The 14,788-nt window shown below is 38.8% G+C and overlaps 1 protein-coding gene and 2 long non-coding RNA genes across 5 annotated transcripts; 2 read left to right on the top strand and 1 right to left on the bottom strand.

Moving 5' to 3' along the window:
* The first annotated feature begins 1,259 nt into the window (after window positions 1–1,259).
* LOC122040120 (putative vesicle-associated membrane protein 726) lies at window positions 1,260–6,905 on the top strand. Its single transcript, XM_042599476.1, has 5 exons — window positions 1,260–1,535; window positions 6,003–6,144; window positions 6,241–6,361; window positions 6,453–6,515; window positions 6,630–6,905. Exons 1-5 carry the CDS (start codon window positions 1,346–1,348, stop codon window positions 6,771–6,773), a joined length of 660 nt encoding a protein of 219 aa, XP_042455410.1. The 5' UTR covers window positions 1,260–1,345; the 3' UTR covers window positions 6,774–6,905.
* Window positions 6,906–7,435: 530 nt separating this feature from the next.
* Window positions 7,436–9,771, top strand: LOC122042548. The gene is made up of 2 exons (XR_006129293.1): window positions 7,436–8,644; window positions 9,318–9,771. It is a non-coding gene; the product is annotated as an uncharacterized LOC122042548 (long non-coding RNA).
* On the bottom strand, window positions 8,171–12,390 carry LOC122042547. Of its 3 annotated transcripts, none has more exons than XR_006129292.1 (3): window positions 10,492–12,390; window positions 9,233–9,390; window positions 8,171–8,631 (listed from the first exon to the last, which is right to left on the bottom strand). It is a non-coding gene; the product is annotated as an uncharacterized LOC122042547 (long non-coding RNA). The 3 variants fall into 3 exon arrangements; XR_006129291.1 differs by having other exon boundaries at window positions 9,233–10,557; window positions 10,754–12,390; XR_006129290.1 differs by having other exon boundaries at window positions 9,233–12,047; window positions 12,173–12,390.
* Between the last annotated feature and the right edge of the window lie 2,398 nt (window positions 12,391–14,788).

Below are 14,788 nucleotides of genomic sequence, written 5' to 3'. Positions count from 1 at the left end.
CCAGGACTTCATGCTCAACGTCCACTACACGACCCGTCCAGACTTCCACCTTGTGTTCACAATCCCCAGAATTTTCACCTAGAGTGCTCGATTCTAGGATTTTGCCCAAAGTCCTCAACTCGCCAAGACTTCGCCTAGTCCCCCGGACCAGAACTTCGTTGTCTAACCGCAGCTAGGACTTTCCACAACCTAGAGTTACCACCCCCTACGACCGAGGATTACCCTCCTAGGATTTTCCACCTACCTAGAATTCACTAAGACTTTTGCCTAAGAATACTTAGGACTTTCCTCCAAGCTCAATCACACTTGTTAGATCACAAGATATTTTAACTTTTGAACCTTTTACCATTATCAAAACTCAGGTTCGATAGTCTAGTGCTCCCTGTACGAACACTAACTAATTTCTACACGTTCGATCATGATTAAATTATATTCATTTGAAATATAATGAGTGTTATGAAGTCTTCATTGTTTAGTTTACTAGTTGAAATGTTGTTTTAATTAGATTATCATTCAAAAAATTAAAATCAAAATGATATAAAATCATCATCGTTGAAACTAACATTTAGTTTCTACAACATGTAGAAGATTGATGTTAATTTCTACACGTTATTATAGAAGATAATTACTAGTTTATGTTCGGTATAAAAGTTAACAATTAGCTTCTATAATTATAGGGTTTAGGGTTTGTAAAAAGCTTGTTGTTAATTTTTACATGGCCAAATGATAAATAATGTATGAGTATTTTATATATATTTCACTTTAAAACAGCGCATAGGGGTATTTATTTAATTTCCTTTTAGAAAAGAAAGGTTAGAATTTGGTTTTTTAAGAATAATTTTAAAAATAAAAAAGTCGTTTCTTTCACGATTTTGAATTAAAAGGAGCGTCTGTTTTTATTTTTTATTTTTTATTTTTTCAATTTTTATTATGAGTAAAATAGTCCAGTCAAGAACGTTTAATTTAATCACGTACTCATTCCACGACGCGACTGCTTCTTCTGCCTTAAGCAGGCACCTCGTCTACCTCTCTAGAAACTACTGCTACATGTCAAATATTTAGCGTAAGATTTCTAAAACATTTGAGGATGTCAAATGCATGGAAACAGAGGGGAAATTGTGCTAAATGGACCGTTTCCTGGGGACTTTCTCGTAAATATCGAACTGCGGAGGACCGGATTGTGTGTGTATATATATATATTGGTGTCGACGCGGGGAAAGGAGGACGCTTTCCGCCATCCGCCTCCCGGTCACTTGTTCTCCGTTGTCGTCGTCATCGTCGAGATACCTGCGCCGGCATCCGATTCCTTTGGTTTAGAGTTTTTCGGAGGACGGAGAGATCGGAGATGGGGCAGCAGTCGTTGATCTACAGTTTCGTGGCGCGGGGGACGGTGATTTTGGCGGAGTACACGGAGTTCCAGGGCAACTTCAGCAGCATCGCCGTGCAGTTCCTCCAGAAGCTCCCTGCCAGTAATAATCGTGTCACCTACATCTGTGACGGCCACACCTGCAATTACCTTGTTGAGGATGGATACAGTGAGTGTCTCCGTAGTATCGGCTGCTTCCCTGTTTAATTTCATTGATCCATCTGATTTGGCTTCTCGATCGTAGTGGTTTGCCAATGAGAAAAGTGGCTATTTTTAGTCAACTTATTTTTATTTTGTTTTTATTTTCCATATTGATCGTCCTTCTCTGCAAGATTCTTGTTGATCTGCCATTAGTTTTTGGTTTTCCAATCGTGTTAAGCAATTGCGTGGGTCATGATGGCTGTTATTGAACCAATGAGTTTTTGATCTTTTAAGATCTCTTACAAACAAGATTGCATAACCTTTTCAATTGTTAATCTGTCTAATTGGGGATTTTATTTGATTACAAAGAAGATCTCTTACATGAACATGGAGCCGCTTCTTGTCAGAGTTGAGGGAGCTCCCTCCCACTATGGGAGGGAGCTCCTTCTCTTGAGCTACCTCAGCAATGGGAGCTCTCAAAGAGCTTCCATTGTGGATGCTCTAACGCTTCTCATTGTTTTATTACTGCGTGTCAGAATGGTCATCTTATGTAACTTTTGCCCATTGCCCTGTCTCTTCCCCTAAATTTTGATACATAAGATGGTTAAGATATTTATTTAATTGATTTATGGAATACATAGTATTCTTTGTTAGCTTTGATCCGCTCTAAGTGTTGTTTCTCATGCTATAAAATATTGCTACGGAAACATTTCTCTTCTACTTATTTAGCGTTAGCATTCTGATGAAAGTTGTACTCTTTGACTTGATATGACTTACAATGCAACTTTGAACATGCGCTGAACAACATGCTTTTGCTTATGAAAGCGTGTCGAATATGTGAAATGCATTTTCACAAGTTGCTCGTTCTTAAGATTTTCTAATTACTACAAATTCCAATGTTACACAATAGTATTTATCTAAATAAGCAATGGTGAACACAGAGTTAGGTATTATTGGATCTATGATCTCCATTAGATCATTTTATCTTTCATTTTTTCCCTACAATGCAGTAAAATGGTGGCATATTTTGCTTTGCAACTCTACTTTGCATGAGTCTTTTTGCTTATAAGATACACAATGTACTTCTAACAGTTATTGGCATTGATTTCTTCAATTAGTAAATCATGCTGCTTATTTTATCTCAAATTGTAGGGCTTTAATTATAAAAATATTGCTTCATTAATAAACAGAATAAAGGAAGCAAGTTGTAACAAATAAATATTGTCAATCAAGTTTGTGGTCATTATGTATTGAATTATTTTACGGAGATATGAATTAAGTGATGTTTATTAGGTAAACAAAATAATCAGGTGCAGTTTTATCATGTTTACCGTTTGTAATATGGATACTAAAATAATATTTAAGTGATCAATTTCTCCGAGCTACAGCTACAGCTAGAGCTAGAGCTAGAGCTATAATTGGACTGGATTTGTATATGCTCGTAGTTAATTATGTTGGGCCCATCTCCCTAGAGCCTCAAAGATGCCAACCTACAAGTTCTTGATTCCGTCCAGAAGCTGAATAGATAGGTCACCGGTGAGATGGCAAGAGTATTTATGGAGGAAAGACTTCGAGCTGAGAGCTGCGGACCTTAAGCTAAAAGTTGCGGATCTACGCACACCACAAACAAAGTCAAAGGGAACATTAGAGCGAGAATCAAGGAGGGGATCCCTAGTGCAGACACTCCTACACTCAAGTCAGAACAGTAGCCGGACGAAAATGGAGAAGAAGATAAACAATAGAATAATAGTATAGATGCGCGCGTGCACGTACGCATGTGAATGCTTATCCGAATGCATGAGCGTACCTGGCCAATAGAGAGAACCACTTTTATACCACCTCTTATAACTTCCGTAATAATGAGACGGTAAATGTCTGGTGTTAGAATATGTCGGGTGGTGAAGAATGTACTGTAGCCTTCCTTTAGGCAGAGGAAGGTTCTCTTGGGTGTATATGTCAGCAATGGAATATTCTCTAGTAAGTAGTTATTCTCTTACAGATTGTTATGATTCTTTAATAATATTATCTTCCAGAGGAAGTCCGATCGGCCTGGAGCTGACCAGGTTTAAGCTGAGAACTATGTCCGTGTGCAGAGTGGGGAGCTGAGCCCCGTAGGTCCGGCCGACTTTGTGGCCACTTGGGTTTATTCTAGGAGCCCTGTTCATGAGGAGTGAGGAGCTGAGCCCCGTAGGTCTGACCGACTCTATTGTCGGCCTGGATTTATGCTAGAAGGCTTGTTCATGAGGAGTGAGGAGTCGAGTCCTGTAGGTTCGACCGACTCTATTACCGGCCGAGTTTATGCCCTGTTCATGAGGAGTGAGGAGCTGAGTCCTGTAAGTCCGGGCGACTTTGTGGTCACCTTAGTTTATGCTCGGAGTCCTACTCATGAGGAGTGGGGAGCTGAGCCCCGTAGGTCCTGCCGGCTCTGTAGTTGTTCGGGTTTATGCTGAAAGTCTTGTTTATGAGGAGCGAGAAGCTAAGTCACGTAGGTCTGACCGGCTCTATTTCCGGCTGGGATTTATGCTGGAAGCCCTGTTCATGAGGAGTGAGGAGTCGAATCTTGTAGGTTCGGCCGACTCTATTACTAGCCGGGTTTATGCTGGAAGTCGTGCTCATGAGGAGTGAGGAGCTGAGTCCTGTAAGTCTGGCCGACACTGTGGTTACCCTAGTTTATGTTGGGAGCCCTACTCATGAGGAGTGGGGAGTTGAGTCCCGTAGGTCCAGCTGGCTCTGTGGCCATCCGGATTTATGCTAGAAGTCTTATTCACGAGGAGCGAGAAGCTAAGTCATTAGGTTTGGTCGGCACTATTTCCGGTCGGGTTTATGCTGGAAGCTCTGTTCATGAGAAGTGAGGAGTTGAGTCTTGTATGTCTGGCTGACTCTATTGACAGTCGGTAGGGATGTAAACGAGCCGAACCGAGCCAAACAATATTAGGCTCAAGTTTGACTCGTTTAAGTTATATTTGGGCTCAAGCTTGGCTCGAGCTCGAATCGAACTTTTATCATAAGGTTCGAGCTTGGCTCGTTTTGGAATTACTAAGCTCACGAATAGTTCGAGCTCGGCTCGTTATTAGCTCGATTATCATAACGAACCTAACTCGTTAAGCGAGCTCGGGCTCATTTTAGAGCTCGTTTTAAGGCTCGTTTTGCAAGCTTGTTAAGCGAGTTTAAAAACTTGTTTGAATAAATATTCAACAAACCTAACAATTAAAAAAATCTAAACTCAACACATCATTGAACATAGCAAACTACTACATTAAACTTTCAAACTCAATACATCATTGAACATGTTCGCGAGCCCTTTAATTGAGCCGAGCTCGAGCTCGAGTTCACGAGCCTATTAACAAACATGTTCGTGAGCCCTTTAAACGAGCCGAGCTCGAGCCCGAGCTCGTGAACCTATAAATGAACATGTTCACGAGCTCACGAGCCGAATGTCCTTAAGCTCGAGCTCGGCTTGATAAAACTGTCCAGCTCGAAATCGAGCTCGAACTCGGCTCGATAAAATAAACGAACGAACTCGAATGAGCTTTTTACCAAATCGAGCTTTGAATATCTCGCAAATCGTTTGGTTCATTTACATCCCTAACAGTCAGGTTTATGCTAGAAGCCCTGCTCATGAGGAGTGGGGAATTAAACCTCTTAGATCGGGTCGGCTCTGTGTCCATCCGGATTTATGCTAGAAACCTTGTTCATGAGGAGTGAAGAGCTGAGTCATGTAGGTTTGACTGACTATGTAGCCAGCCGAGTTTATGCTGGGAGCCCTACTCATGAATAGTAGAGAGTTGAGCCCCGTAGGTCCTGCTAGCTATGTGGCCGCTTGGGATAATGTTGGGAGTCATGCCCATAAGAAGTAGGGAGTTGAGCCTCATAGGTCCGGTCGGTTATGTGGTTATTCGGGATAATGTTGAGAGTTATGCCCATGTGAAATGGAGAGCCGAGCCCCGTTGAAAGTGGTCCGTTCGGATACATACACCTTGACTTTCACTATCACCTCATTTTGACCTTGACTACCACATCACCTTGATTATCGACCCCACTTTATTTTTGGGGTCACTAACAACAAGCCGTATCATTCCTCATCATAATTATTTCTTCTGGTGTCTATAGAATTAACCATTGAAAGAGGTAAGCCAGGAACTTTTACGACAGATGATCAGCACTGAGTGAAAGGATGGAGGAATGGATAGTTGATGCACGAAAATCCTTTTTTGTGAGTAGACTTAGTTTCTTAAAGTGTTGAAGTAAGAATTATAGTCTGTCTGTGTTGTAGTGTAAAATATGGTGTGGCGTATCCTATAGAAGGGTTTTCATTTCTGTCTTCTTTCTTGATGGTCTATTTCTTCAGCATTTCTGGAGTTTTGCAGGCATTTAATCTGTTTTAATTCTTGCAAGTGTTTTTTTTTTTTTTTGTATCCCTGTTTTTACTATATTGAATATCCACAAATTCTGGATCTTATACAAAGGTGCTGAAGAAAAACCTTGAATATTGCAGCATATTGTGTTTTGGCTATTGAGGCAATTGGCAGGCAAGTCCCCATAGCATTCCTTGATAGGATCAAAGAAGACTTCAACAAAAGATATGGAGGTGGTAAAGCTGCAACAGCAGTGGCTAACAGCCTCAATCGAGAATTTGGGTATTATTCTGGCCAACTTTTGACAGTCAAATCATTTTTGCTTCTGATTTTCAAAAACTGATCAATAATGAAGATTTTTTCTTATCGACATTGAAGGTCTAAGCTTAAAGAGCACATGCAGTATTGTGCGGACCATCCTGAGGAGATAAGCAAGTTGGCTGAGTTGAAAGCTCAAGTTTCAGAAGTCAAAGGAGTTATGATGGAAAACATTGTGAAGGTTTTTCGATTGTATTATATAAACATCTTTTATTTTCCATGATGCAACCATTTTCCTATACGTTTGGGATTAACATTTTTTGTTGCTTTAGGTGTTTGATCGTGGGGTGATGATTGATGTTCTTGTTGACAAAACAGAGACCCTTCGCTCTCAGGTTCCTAAAATTCATCTTTTGATGAGTCTTTGTGCATGTGAATAATATGAATCTGATCAATAGCCTCTTGCGAGACCTTGAGCTGCAAGTGTATTTCTTTTTTCCCGATTGCAGGCACAAGATTTCAGGCAGAAAGGAACAGCGATGAGGTGGAAGATGTGGTTTCAGAATATGAAGATTAAGCTGATTGTCTTGGGCATTATCGTTGCACTTATCCTCATCATAATCTTGTCAGTTTGCCATGGCTTCAAATGCTAATACGATCTACACAGAAGAGAGCCACCCAATTCATCCACAGGATTGTGCTTTGGGATATAGAGAACATTTTCTCACTATACAAGCAATTTGTTGAGTACTTGTTAGTTTGTGTTTCCATATATTACAGATTATACAGTGATGTTTACTTCCTGTGATCGATGAAATGTGTGTACAGTCTGAACATTCTTACTACACAAATTGTTCTTTGATTTTTCTTTTCGTTTATCAGTTCCTTCGGTGAAAATGAATGAAAATTATTGCTAAGCACATGAACTTTAAATCCCTTAGCAGTTGTTAAGGGATTCATTGCCGTATGTGATATCAGCCTTTTACGGACTAATTAAACAACTCATGTCACTTGCCATAATGCGAGAATCTTCTACTCGATATGACGTATTCGATACACTTTTGCATCTTATTGCTAGACAGTCATCTGAAGCAAGAGTACGAGTTTATTTACTTTCAAATATTTTTGTTGGCCATCCTACTGTCTTGTATTTGTGCTTACAGCTAGAGATGATAAATTCAAACTGTGAAGCATCAAGCTTTTAAAGGTAACCCACACTTGATTTCAATTGGGTGATAAGGATCTTTCATGATCTTCGGTTCTGATAAAGGTGATCAACTTTCAACAGGAACCCTTTCATCTTACCAACTTGAGGATAGACTTGAGATTTGTTAATCCCAGAAGCTGCAGCTTTCATGCGGGGGCAATGTTTCCAACTGATGCTCCCAACACATAGAGGCATGCTACTACTGCGGTCAGATTCGGTATATTACTTTCTCTTTTGGAGTCTTTTGTAGGTTACCTGCCAAACTTATTCACTCTTTTGCCAAGCAATGCTGCAGGGTTCCAGACAGCTTGTGTTGTAACTTGATAGATCATCCTCATGTAATTTGCCTGTGTTAGGTCACTTACCTATGCAAGTTCAACAAGGACAGCTTCAATTTCTGTCATCTGATCGGCCACCCTTAACTACTTGTCTCCTTGTTGGACCACTTGTCTCTGCAGGATACACAGGAATAGCAAGATCCAAAGTATCTCTGCAATGTGTCCTGTTGGAAACATGAACAGAGGAATTGACTCCAATTCACCCCCAGCTCTCTCCCCTTATTCTACCCTCAACATTTCTCCCCGAGGCAGTGTTTTGGTAAGTTCAGCATTTTTAAATTCCTCTTTGAACTAAAGTAATCAAACTAGATATTCATAAACTTCATCCTTGGTTTGATTACAATGACAGAAAGAGCAGTAAATTTTGATGAACAATAGTCATGTTTCACTACTGAATCTTTAAAGCACTGCCAAATTAAGCTCTCATCCGATCTGATCTGATTTCTGAGACAGTGCCAAGGCAAGAAGGATTGGGTGGGCCCAGTTGGTCCCAAAGCAAGGGAGCTCCAAATAAATACTTCACGTTCAGTACCTACTTGCTTTTGTCCTCCCCCCCTTCGCAGTCCCACAAAAGCAATACAGAATCACTTCCAAACTCCAAAGATAAAAGTAAAAGACACCAGAGCAAAACTAAAGGTGACCAAAAAAGAAAAACAAAATCCCCCAGTATAAGAATTTGCACAGACTAATAAGGCATCCATTGCCTTGTTCCTCCTCTCAGAATTTGGCTTTGAGAGGAAGAGCTGACAGCAGAGATGAGAAGAGACGTTTGCAGTGGCTTGGCATTCTTGTTCTACATTGCCCTCCTGGTGTCCATGGCAAGAGCACGTTGTGCAGGGGCAAGAGTTGTGTCACCTGTGGTTGCTCCTGCTGTACCTTCGTCGACATCTCGGTCAGTAGTAACAGATCACAAGAACTTGGATCCTTTCTCCAGTAGCAAGAGAAGAGTTCCCAATGGCGCTGATCCTATTCACAACAGGTAATTTGTTCATATCACATAATTGCATAAAAGTATTTCTTTATTTCATAATTAAATGAAGTTGCTTCTGTTCATGTTGTCATTTAGAAGTGTAAAGTAAGCTCTATCTTCATGAAAATAGAAGAAACATTGCATATGTAACACCTTAATTGATGGTGTACCCTGAAACATCATATTTTCTTCTTCTACCCTGTAATCCAAGCTGAGATGAAAACAACGCAAACCATTTCTGAAAGAATAAAACGGTATTTGCATAATTGAGATGAAGCCAATAAGATCATTCCTTTTCTATGTGACCACTATTCTTAGAAGAAAAGAAAAGAGAAACTGAACACGAGTGTTCATTAAGCCCCCTTCATGCAAGTTTTGATCTCTGATGAAAACGTCACAAGTTGTGACCCTATCATCATCACAAACCACAATTGAATAGGCAAGTTGAAAATGATTAACCTCCATGAAAATGTCCATATGCAGCATGAACTCCATAGGGTTCCCATGATGACAAAGGTGCTCATTGATCCAATCCCAGACCCTATTAACTACTAAAACAAAAATCAAATGGCCATGGGCAGTGTTCAATGTTGTCACCTGAGTTCAGGAACTGCCTTGCCAAATGTTGCCATGTGCCTGACCACCATCCTTTTCCTGTTTTTATTTTATTTGTTTTTCTCAGGAGAGCTGGGAAGTCAGGGAGGCCTCCAGGTAGAGCATGATGAGAACCAGAGGCTGGAGCATGGAAACTTCACCTGTTTGGAAGATGGATTAGAGAATATATACACATTCATGTAGCCAATAGGCCCTCTCTTGACTGCAGCATTGGCCATAAAACACTTGCTTTTGCCAAAGTAATTTTCTTTATCAAGTTTATTAAAGGTGATGAAGCTTCCCTCACCAAAGAAACACCTCCCGAGATTCTTGAAGAAGAAGGAAACAAAGAGCTTTTGCAGTTGCTTTAATGACAGAGAGATATCAGCAGCTTGATTCGCTAAAGAAGGAATTAACAACTGAACAAGGACAAGCAAATGATGCAGGAAGAGCAGAGACAACATATGTATTCAACTAACATTCTGGCTTCTTGTTTGTTTCTTGGATTTCATTAGTGGATTCTAACTTTTGCTTTTGTTTCACATCTTTCTATAACTCACAATTCTTGGTATAAGACTGCATCCTGACTGGTCAAAGTTACAGCTTTAAAGCTACTTAAGACCTGCACAGGGAACAAAAGAAGCAAGTGGCAAGAGTTTCTTTTCCCTTTTTTTTTTTGTTCCTTTTCTTTTTCTCCTTTTAATGCCTCTTTTTTATGCAGTAGTTTGAGCTCGCAGAGGAGGTAAAATAAAAGCAGTGGAAGATTTACTGATGTAAACTGTAGAACAAATACAGAACTAAAAATTATATACAGAATTAAAATACAGTAGAAATGTAGAAATATTGAAATATAACTTAAAACATATTCTTCTATAACTTAATTATATTTAACATATAAGGCATCATTCATTACATCAATAAAGTGTGTGTAACATGGGCTAAGCTTCTAAGACTTTTATTTTTTATAATGAATTTTTTTTAAAAAAAAATAGAGAAATATATAAAAAAAAAAACAATCCCCTATTTTTAAATCATGATTCATCATAATTTCAGATTCCTTGAAAAAAATATTTAAAAATATTTTCAGCAAGAATTTTCAAAAGAAAATTGCACATAAACGACAGGAACAAAAACATTCAATTCTACAAAAGTATCTTTCTCAATTTTCCTATGGACAAATCATTCTAAAACTTAAAAGGAGCCTTCAAAATCTAATCCTCAACTCCAAAAACTATGTATCGAAATTATAATCCAATTCTTACCTCCAACTCCAGAAAAACTATGATGAATCCATCAATTAATGATCAAACAAGTCAATTCCAGAGGACCTGCAAAACTGTATGTGCATCAGAAACTAAGAAACCAGTGGAAATTCATAGCTGATGCTTTAGTTGGACTAAAGCTCCTTGTCTAGAAGAGATGACACCTGATTCTCATTCTTCCCTATAAAGATATGAGAGATGAACCTGGTGTCATCTCTCCTGGACATGGAACACTCAACTCTTCTCATTCCTCCTCCTTTACCTGCTCTCCCTTTCTTATACATATTTGAATCAGATTGTCTTCGACTTATCAATTAATGCCGGAAAAACTTATAGGAAAATTCCAAATTGGAATGGATTCAACGATCAGTTGACTGTCATCGCAGATCTACCTGTTTACAGCTATAATGTTGACTTTTAGAATCATTTAAGGTCTTAGATTCCACTCGTCTGTACGATCTAGAGTTTTTATATGCATAAGCTAAGGGACGAGGAATTGGAGAATCTTTTTCGCCTTGCTCCTCCTCTTGTCGATGACAACGAGACAGTGACTTGTTGTTCTTCGTCCATGCTGACCGGCCGTTGACCGGAGGAGCAATCCATGTGAAGTTAACTCTTGTTTTCACACATGTGGTTCTGAATTTTGATTTAATGGCTGCATTTTTGTAAGAGCCAGAGACACTAGTGTAGATGTGGAAGAAGGACCAAGTCAACCAACGCAGTAAAAGTCTTCCATATCATCGAAGAACTTTCTTATTTTATTTTATATGATTCTACAAAATGTATTTATATTGTATGTTGTTAATATAGTTAAATAAAACCATATTAAACTTGGCCCACATAAATAGCATCGTATTGATGCATATAAGGATAAGAACAGATAATTTTATCATTTGACGCATCCACCGCATTTTAAAATTTATCAAAAAAATATATATATATAAAAAAGTATCCCTTTAATAAATTTCAAAGTGTGGTGTACTATTATACTTGCCGTGGCCTTGTTTTCACACAGACGATTCTAACTTTTGAGCACGGACCAGTCAACGGACTAAGTAAAAGGCTTCCATGTGATGGAAGAATTTGCCTTTTCTTTTTCTGATCTTAATATTATTTTTTACTTTAATCCAGATATCCGGATCTAAAATTTAACTAAATTAGTATAGTCATTCATTTGAATTGGGTTCATCAGATTGACCCGTCTTATTTAGATTTAGTTAAAATTTTATTAATTTATTTTAAGATGGATTCAGATAAATCGACGTACTTAGGCCCGTGATCCGCACAGACTTGTCCATGATGGGCTTGGATTGATGTGCTGGTTGAGAAAAAAAATCCTTTTAAAATTTAAAACTACAAAAACTCAATAGGATGCTTGATTATATATATATATATATATATATATATATATACCCTTCTTTTCCACTGAAATCCGTACCAAAGTCCCTAATCAACCTCTCATTTAATCGCTTGTGCCGGGCGATTGTTCACGAGATCTAGCTTCTGAATTAACGAGTTTAATCGTCACCTACCTCGCCATTCCAGAGCATCTGAAACTGCCAAATGGAGAGATATATATATATATCCATGCTAATGACGAACTAACTAACTGTTAATCCAACCAATTGAAAGCTAAGGTTTTCAAGATCATTCATTTTAATGATTACGTACCCCTTCTTACCTGCAGTCTCCTGATGAAAGGAGTGGAAGGAACTCGTGAGCCATCGACTGGGATCCTCGATCTGATGCATGCTGAAGCCAACGAGCACACTGGAACGGCAAATAGATCGACAAGGCTCCTCTGTCTCAGAAAGGTGATACTTGTGTCGGACAGGTTTTGCCCATGCAAGTGTCACCTTTCCTGCGACAGAGCAACCACGGACCCTTTTAGCTCTAGCCTGCGACTGACCGACTCAATAGGTTCCCATTGCTATTCAATTTATATAGTCATTGAGGGGAGGAAGTTGTGGACTGATTGATAATACCCAACTGTAATTGGTGTGATTAAGTTAAAGGATTTGAATGAGTGCGAAGACTCCAAAGTCTTCGATCGATTCCAAATTATACTATTTAGTCTCCTTTGAATTTATCTGCCTTGAATGGCATGGCCAAAGACAAGGTCAGTGGCAGATTAGTTTTCATGAGTCATGTCTGTTAATGGCGGTCATATGAATTTATTCTGGCTAGAAAAATTTCGCAGTAATTATTTTTTAAAGGATTGAGAAGACTTGACGAACATTGGACGAGTCAACATAATTAAATGCATTGAACTCAATCCAATCAAATGATTGAACGAGGTGTAGATGCCCGTCAAAAATATAATATATCTGTAAAACATTTAGAAGAATAAATATAAAAAAAAAATCAAACTTCGAATCTTGGATGAATATTTTGAACGTCGATTTTTACTCCAATGAGAATTTTTTTAAAAAAAAATTGTGAAATAAAAAAGTTAAAGAAAAAAACTCTAATCATTATATATATATGTAAAATTTGAGATTTATAATTTAAGTGCGTAGTAAAAATTTAAATATATTTTTTATTTTAAAATTGATAATATGGGTGACCAAGTGACAGATTAGTTTGAATGAGTCATGTCTGTTAATGGAAGTCATATGAATTTATTTTGGCCAGAAAAATTTGGCAGATATTTTTTTTAAAGGATCGAGAAGACTTGACGAACATTGTGAGAGTCAACATAGTTAAATGCATTGAAATAGGAGATGTCCGTCCTTAGTATAATATATTTGTAAAATATTTAAGAGAATAAATAAAACAATCAGATGAATATTTTGACAGTCAACTCTAATAGAATTTTATTTTATTTTATTTTTTCACAAGATAATAAATTGAGACCCATTAAAATATGTATTTAATATTTTCATGAGGACTTTGTATTGGACATCGATATAGTAGATTCATATTATATTTCTAAAGATCTTAACATAATTATTTTAAAAATTTTATTTTCTATCTTAAAATTATATAAAACTCGATGTATAAACTTAAGAAAAGAAAAGGAGTCAAATCAGAATCTAACGTTGAAAGCCAAGAAAGATGAATCGGATTCGGACACATCCCTCGACCAAGATGAAAAAGCATATACGGTAAAAAAAAAATTCAAAGTTATTTAAATCTAGTAATTTTAATAAATCACAGAGTAAAAACTTCTATAGAATAAATGAAAATTACAATGCTACAACTACAATGAGGAGGAATATATCAAGGACAATTACCCTTGATCCGGTTCGGAAGCTGAGTCAGACGGACCGTCGGGTGAGATGACGTGAATGTTGACGAAGTCGCGACGTCCCGGAGGAGGGTGTGCTGAGATGGCTTCCATGTTGACCAATCTCCAAAAGTCTTCTGGTCAACGCTACCTGCAGTCAGCGACCGGGTTGACCCGGCTCCCGGTACCCCGATACTCGAGGCAGATCCAACGAATATATGAGTACCAGACTAAACCATAAAATAATGAAATGCGTATGAAATATGAATGGAAAACGTACCCTGGCCCAGGGGAGCGCCCTCGGATGGGACGCAGCTCGAGTTGTCGCGACCCGGAAGAGTGGATGACTCCGATCAGGATGGAAAGCTGGATCTGACGACGAGAAGCTGAACAATGCACTGACCCGGAAGACGAGCTGCAGATCGGGATATAATACCGGTACGCAGACCGGGACACGAGCTCGGTACGCGGACCGGGATAAGACACCGGTACACAGACCGTGATAAGACACCGGTACGCAGACCGGGATAAGAGACCGGCACGTAAACCGGGATGAGATGCCAGCACGCAGGCCGGGACATAAGATCGGCACGCAGGCCGGGACACGACATCAGCACAGACCGAGACACGAGATCGGCACACAGGCAGGGATATAGCATCAGTACACGTACAAGAATACAAAATAAGCACACAAGTCGAAATATAACGACCGATCGAAGAACGAAATACAATGATGACACAAGGGCCCGATCGACATCGAAGTGTTGGTTGCTACTCGGAAAACCTAATGGTTCCACTATACAAAAATTTTGTACAAAAGTCTGAACCTTTTCCTAGCTACCATGTGTTCTTTTAAATTAAACTCGGATCGCCTGCGGAACTTAATACGTTTGATCCAAAGTTTAATCTATTTGTTCTTTTAGGTTAAGACTTGGATCTCCTGCGGAACTTAACACGTTCGATCCAAATCACCTAGGTTATTAATTTCATTAAATATTAGTTTCCAAAATTGGCTTCCAGGACTGCATGGCGAGGCACATGGCCTTCTTGGATATGGGAACAACCACC

This window comes from Zingiber officinale, chromosome 2A (genome assembly GCF_018446385.1).
Source record: "Zingiber officinale cultivar Zhangliang chromosome 2A, Zo_v1.1, whole genome shotgun sequence".
In the NCBI taxonomy this organism is placed as follows: domain Eukaryota; kingdom Viridiplantae; phylum Streptophyta; class Magnoliopsida; order Zingiberales; family Zingiberaceae; genus Zingiber; species Zingiber officinale.
Note: the sequence above shows the minus strand (reverse complement) of the source record. Positions and strands in the feature narration are given on the sequence as shown.

Coding starts and splice junctions, on each gene's coding strand:
- LOC122040120 (XM_042599476.1), top strand. CDS start 1,346: ATGGGGCAGCAGTCGTTGATCTACAGTTTCGTGGCGCGGGGGACGGTG. Junction 6,145..6,240: donor AGCCTCAATCGAGAATTTGG/GTATTATTCTGG, acceptor TCGACATTGAAG/GTCTAAGCTTAAAGAGCACA. Junction 6,362..6,452: donor TGATGGAAAACATTGTGAAG/GTTTTTCGATTG, acceptor TTGTTGCTTTAG/GTGTTTGATCGTGGGGTGAT.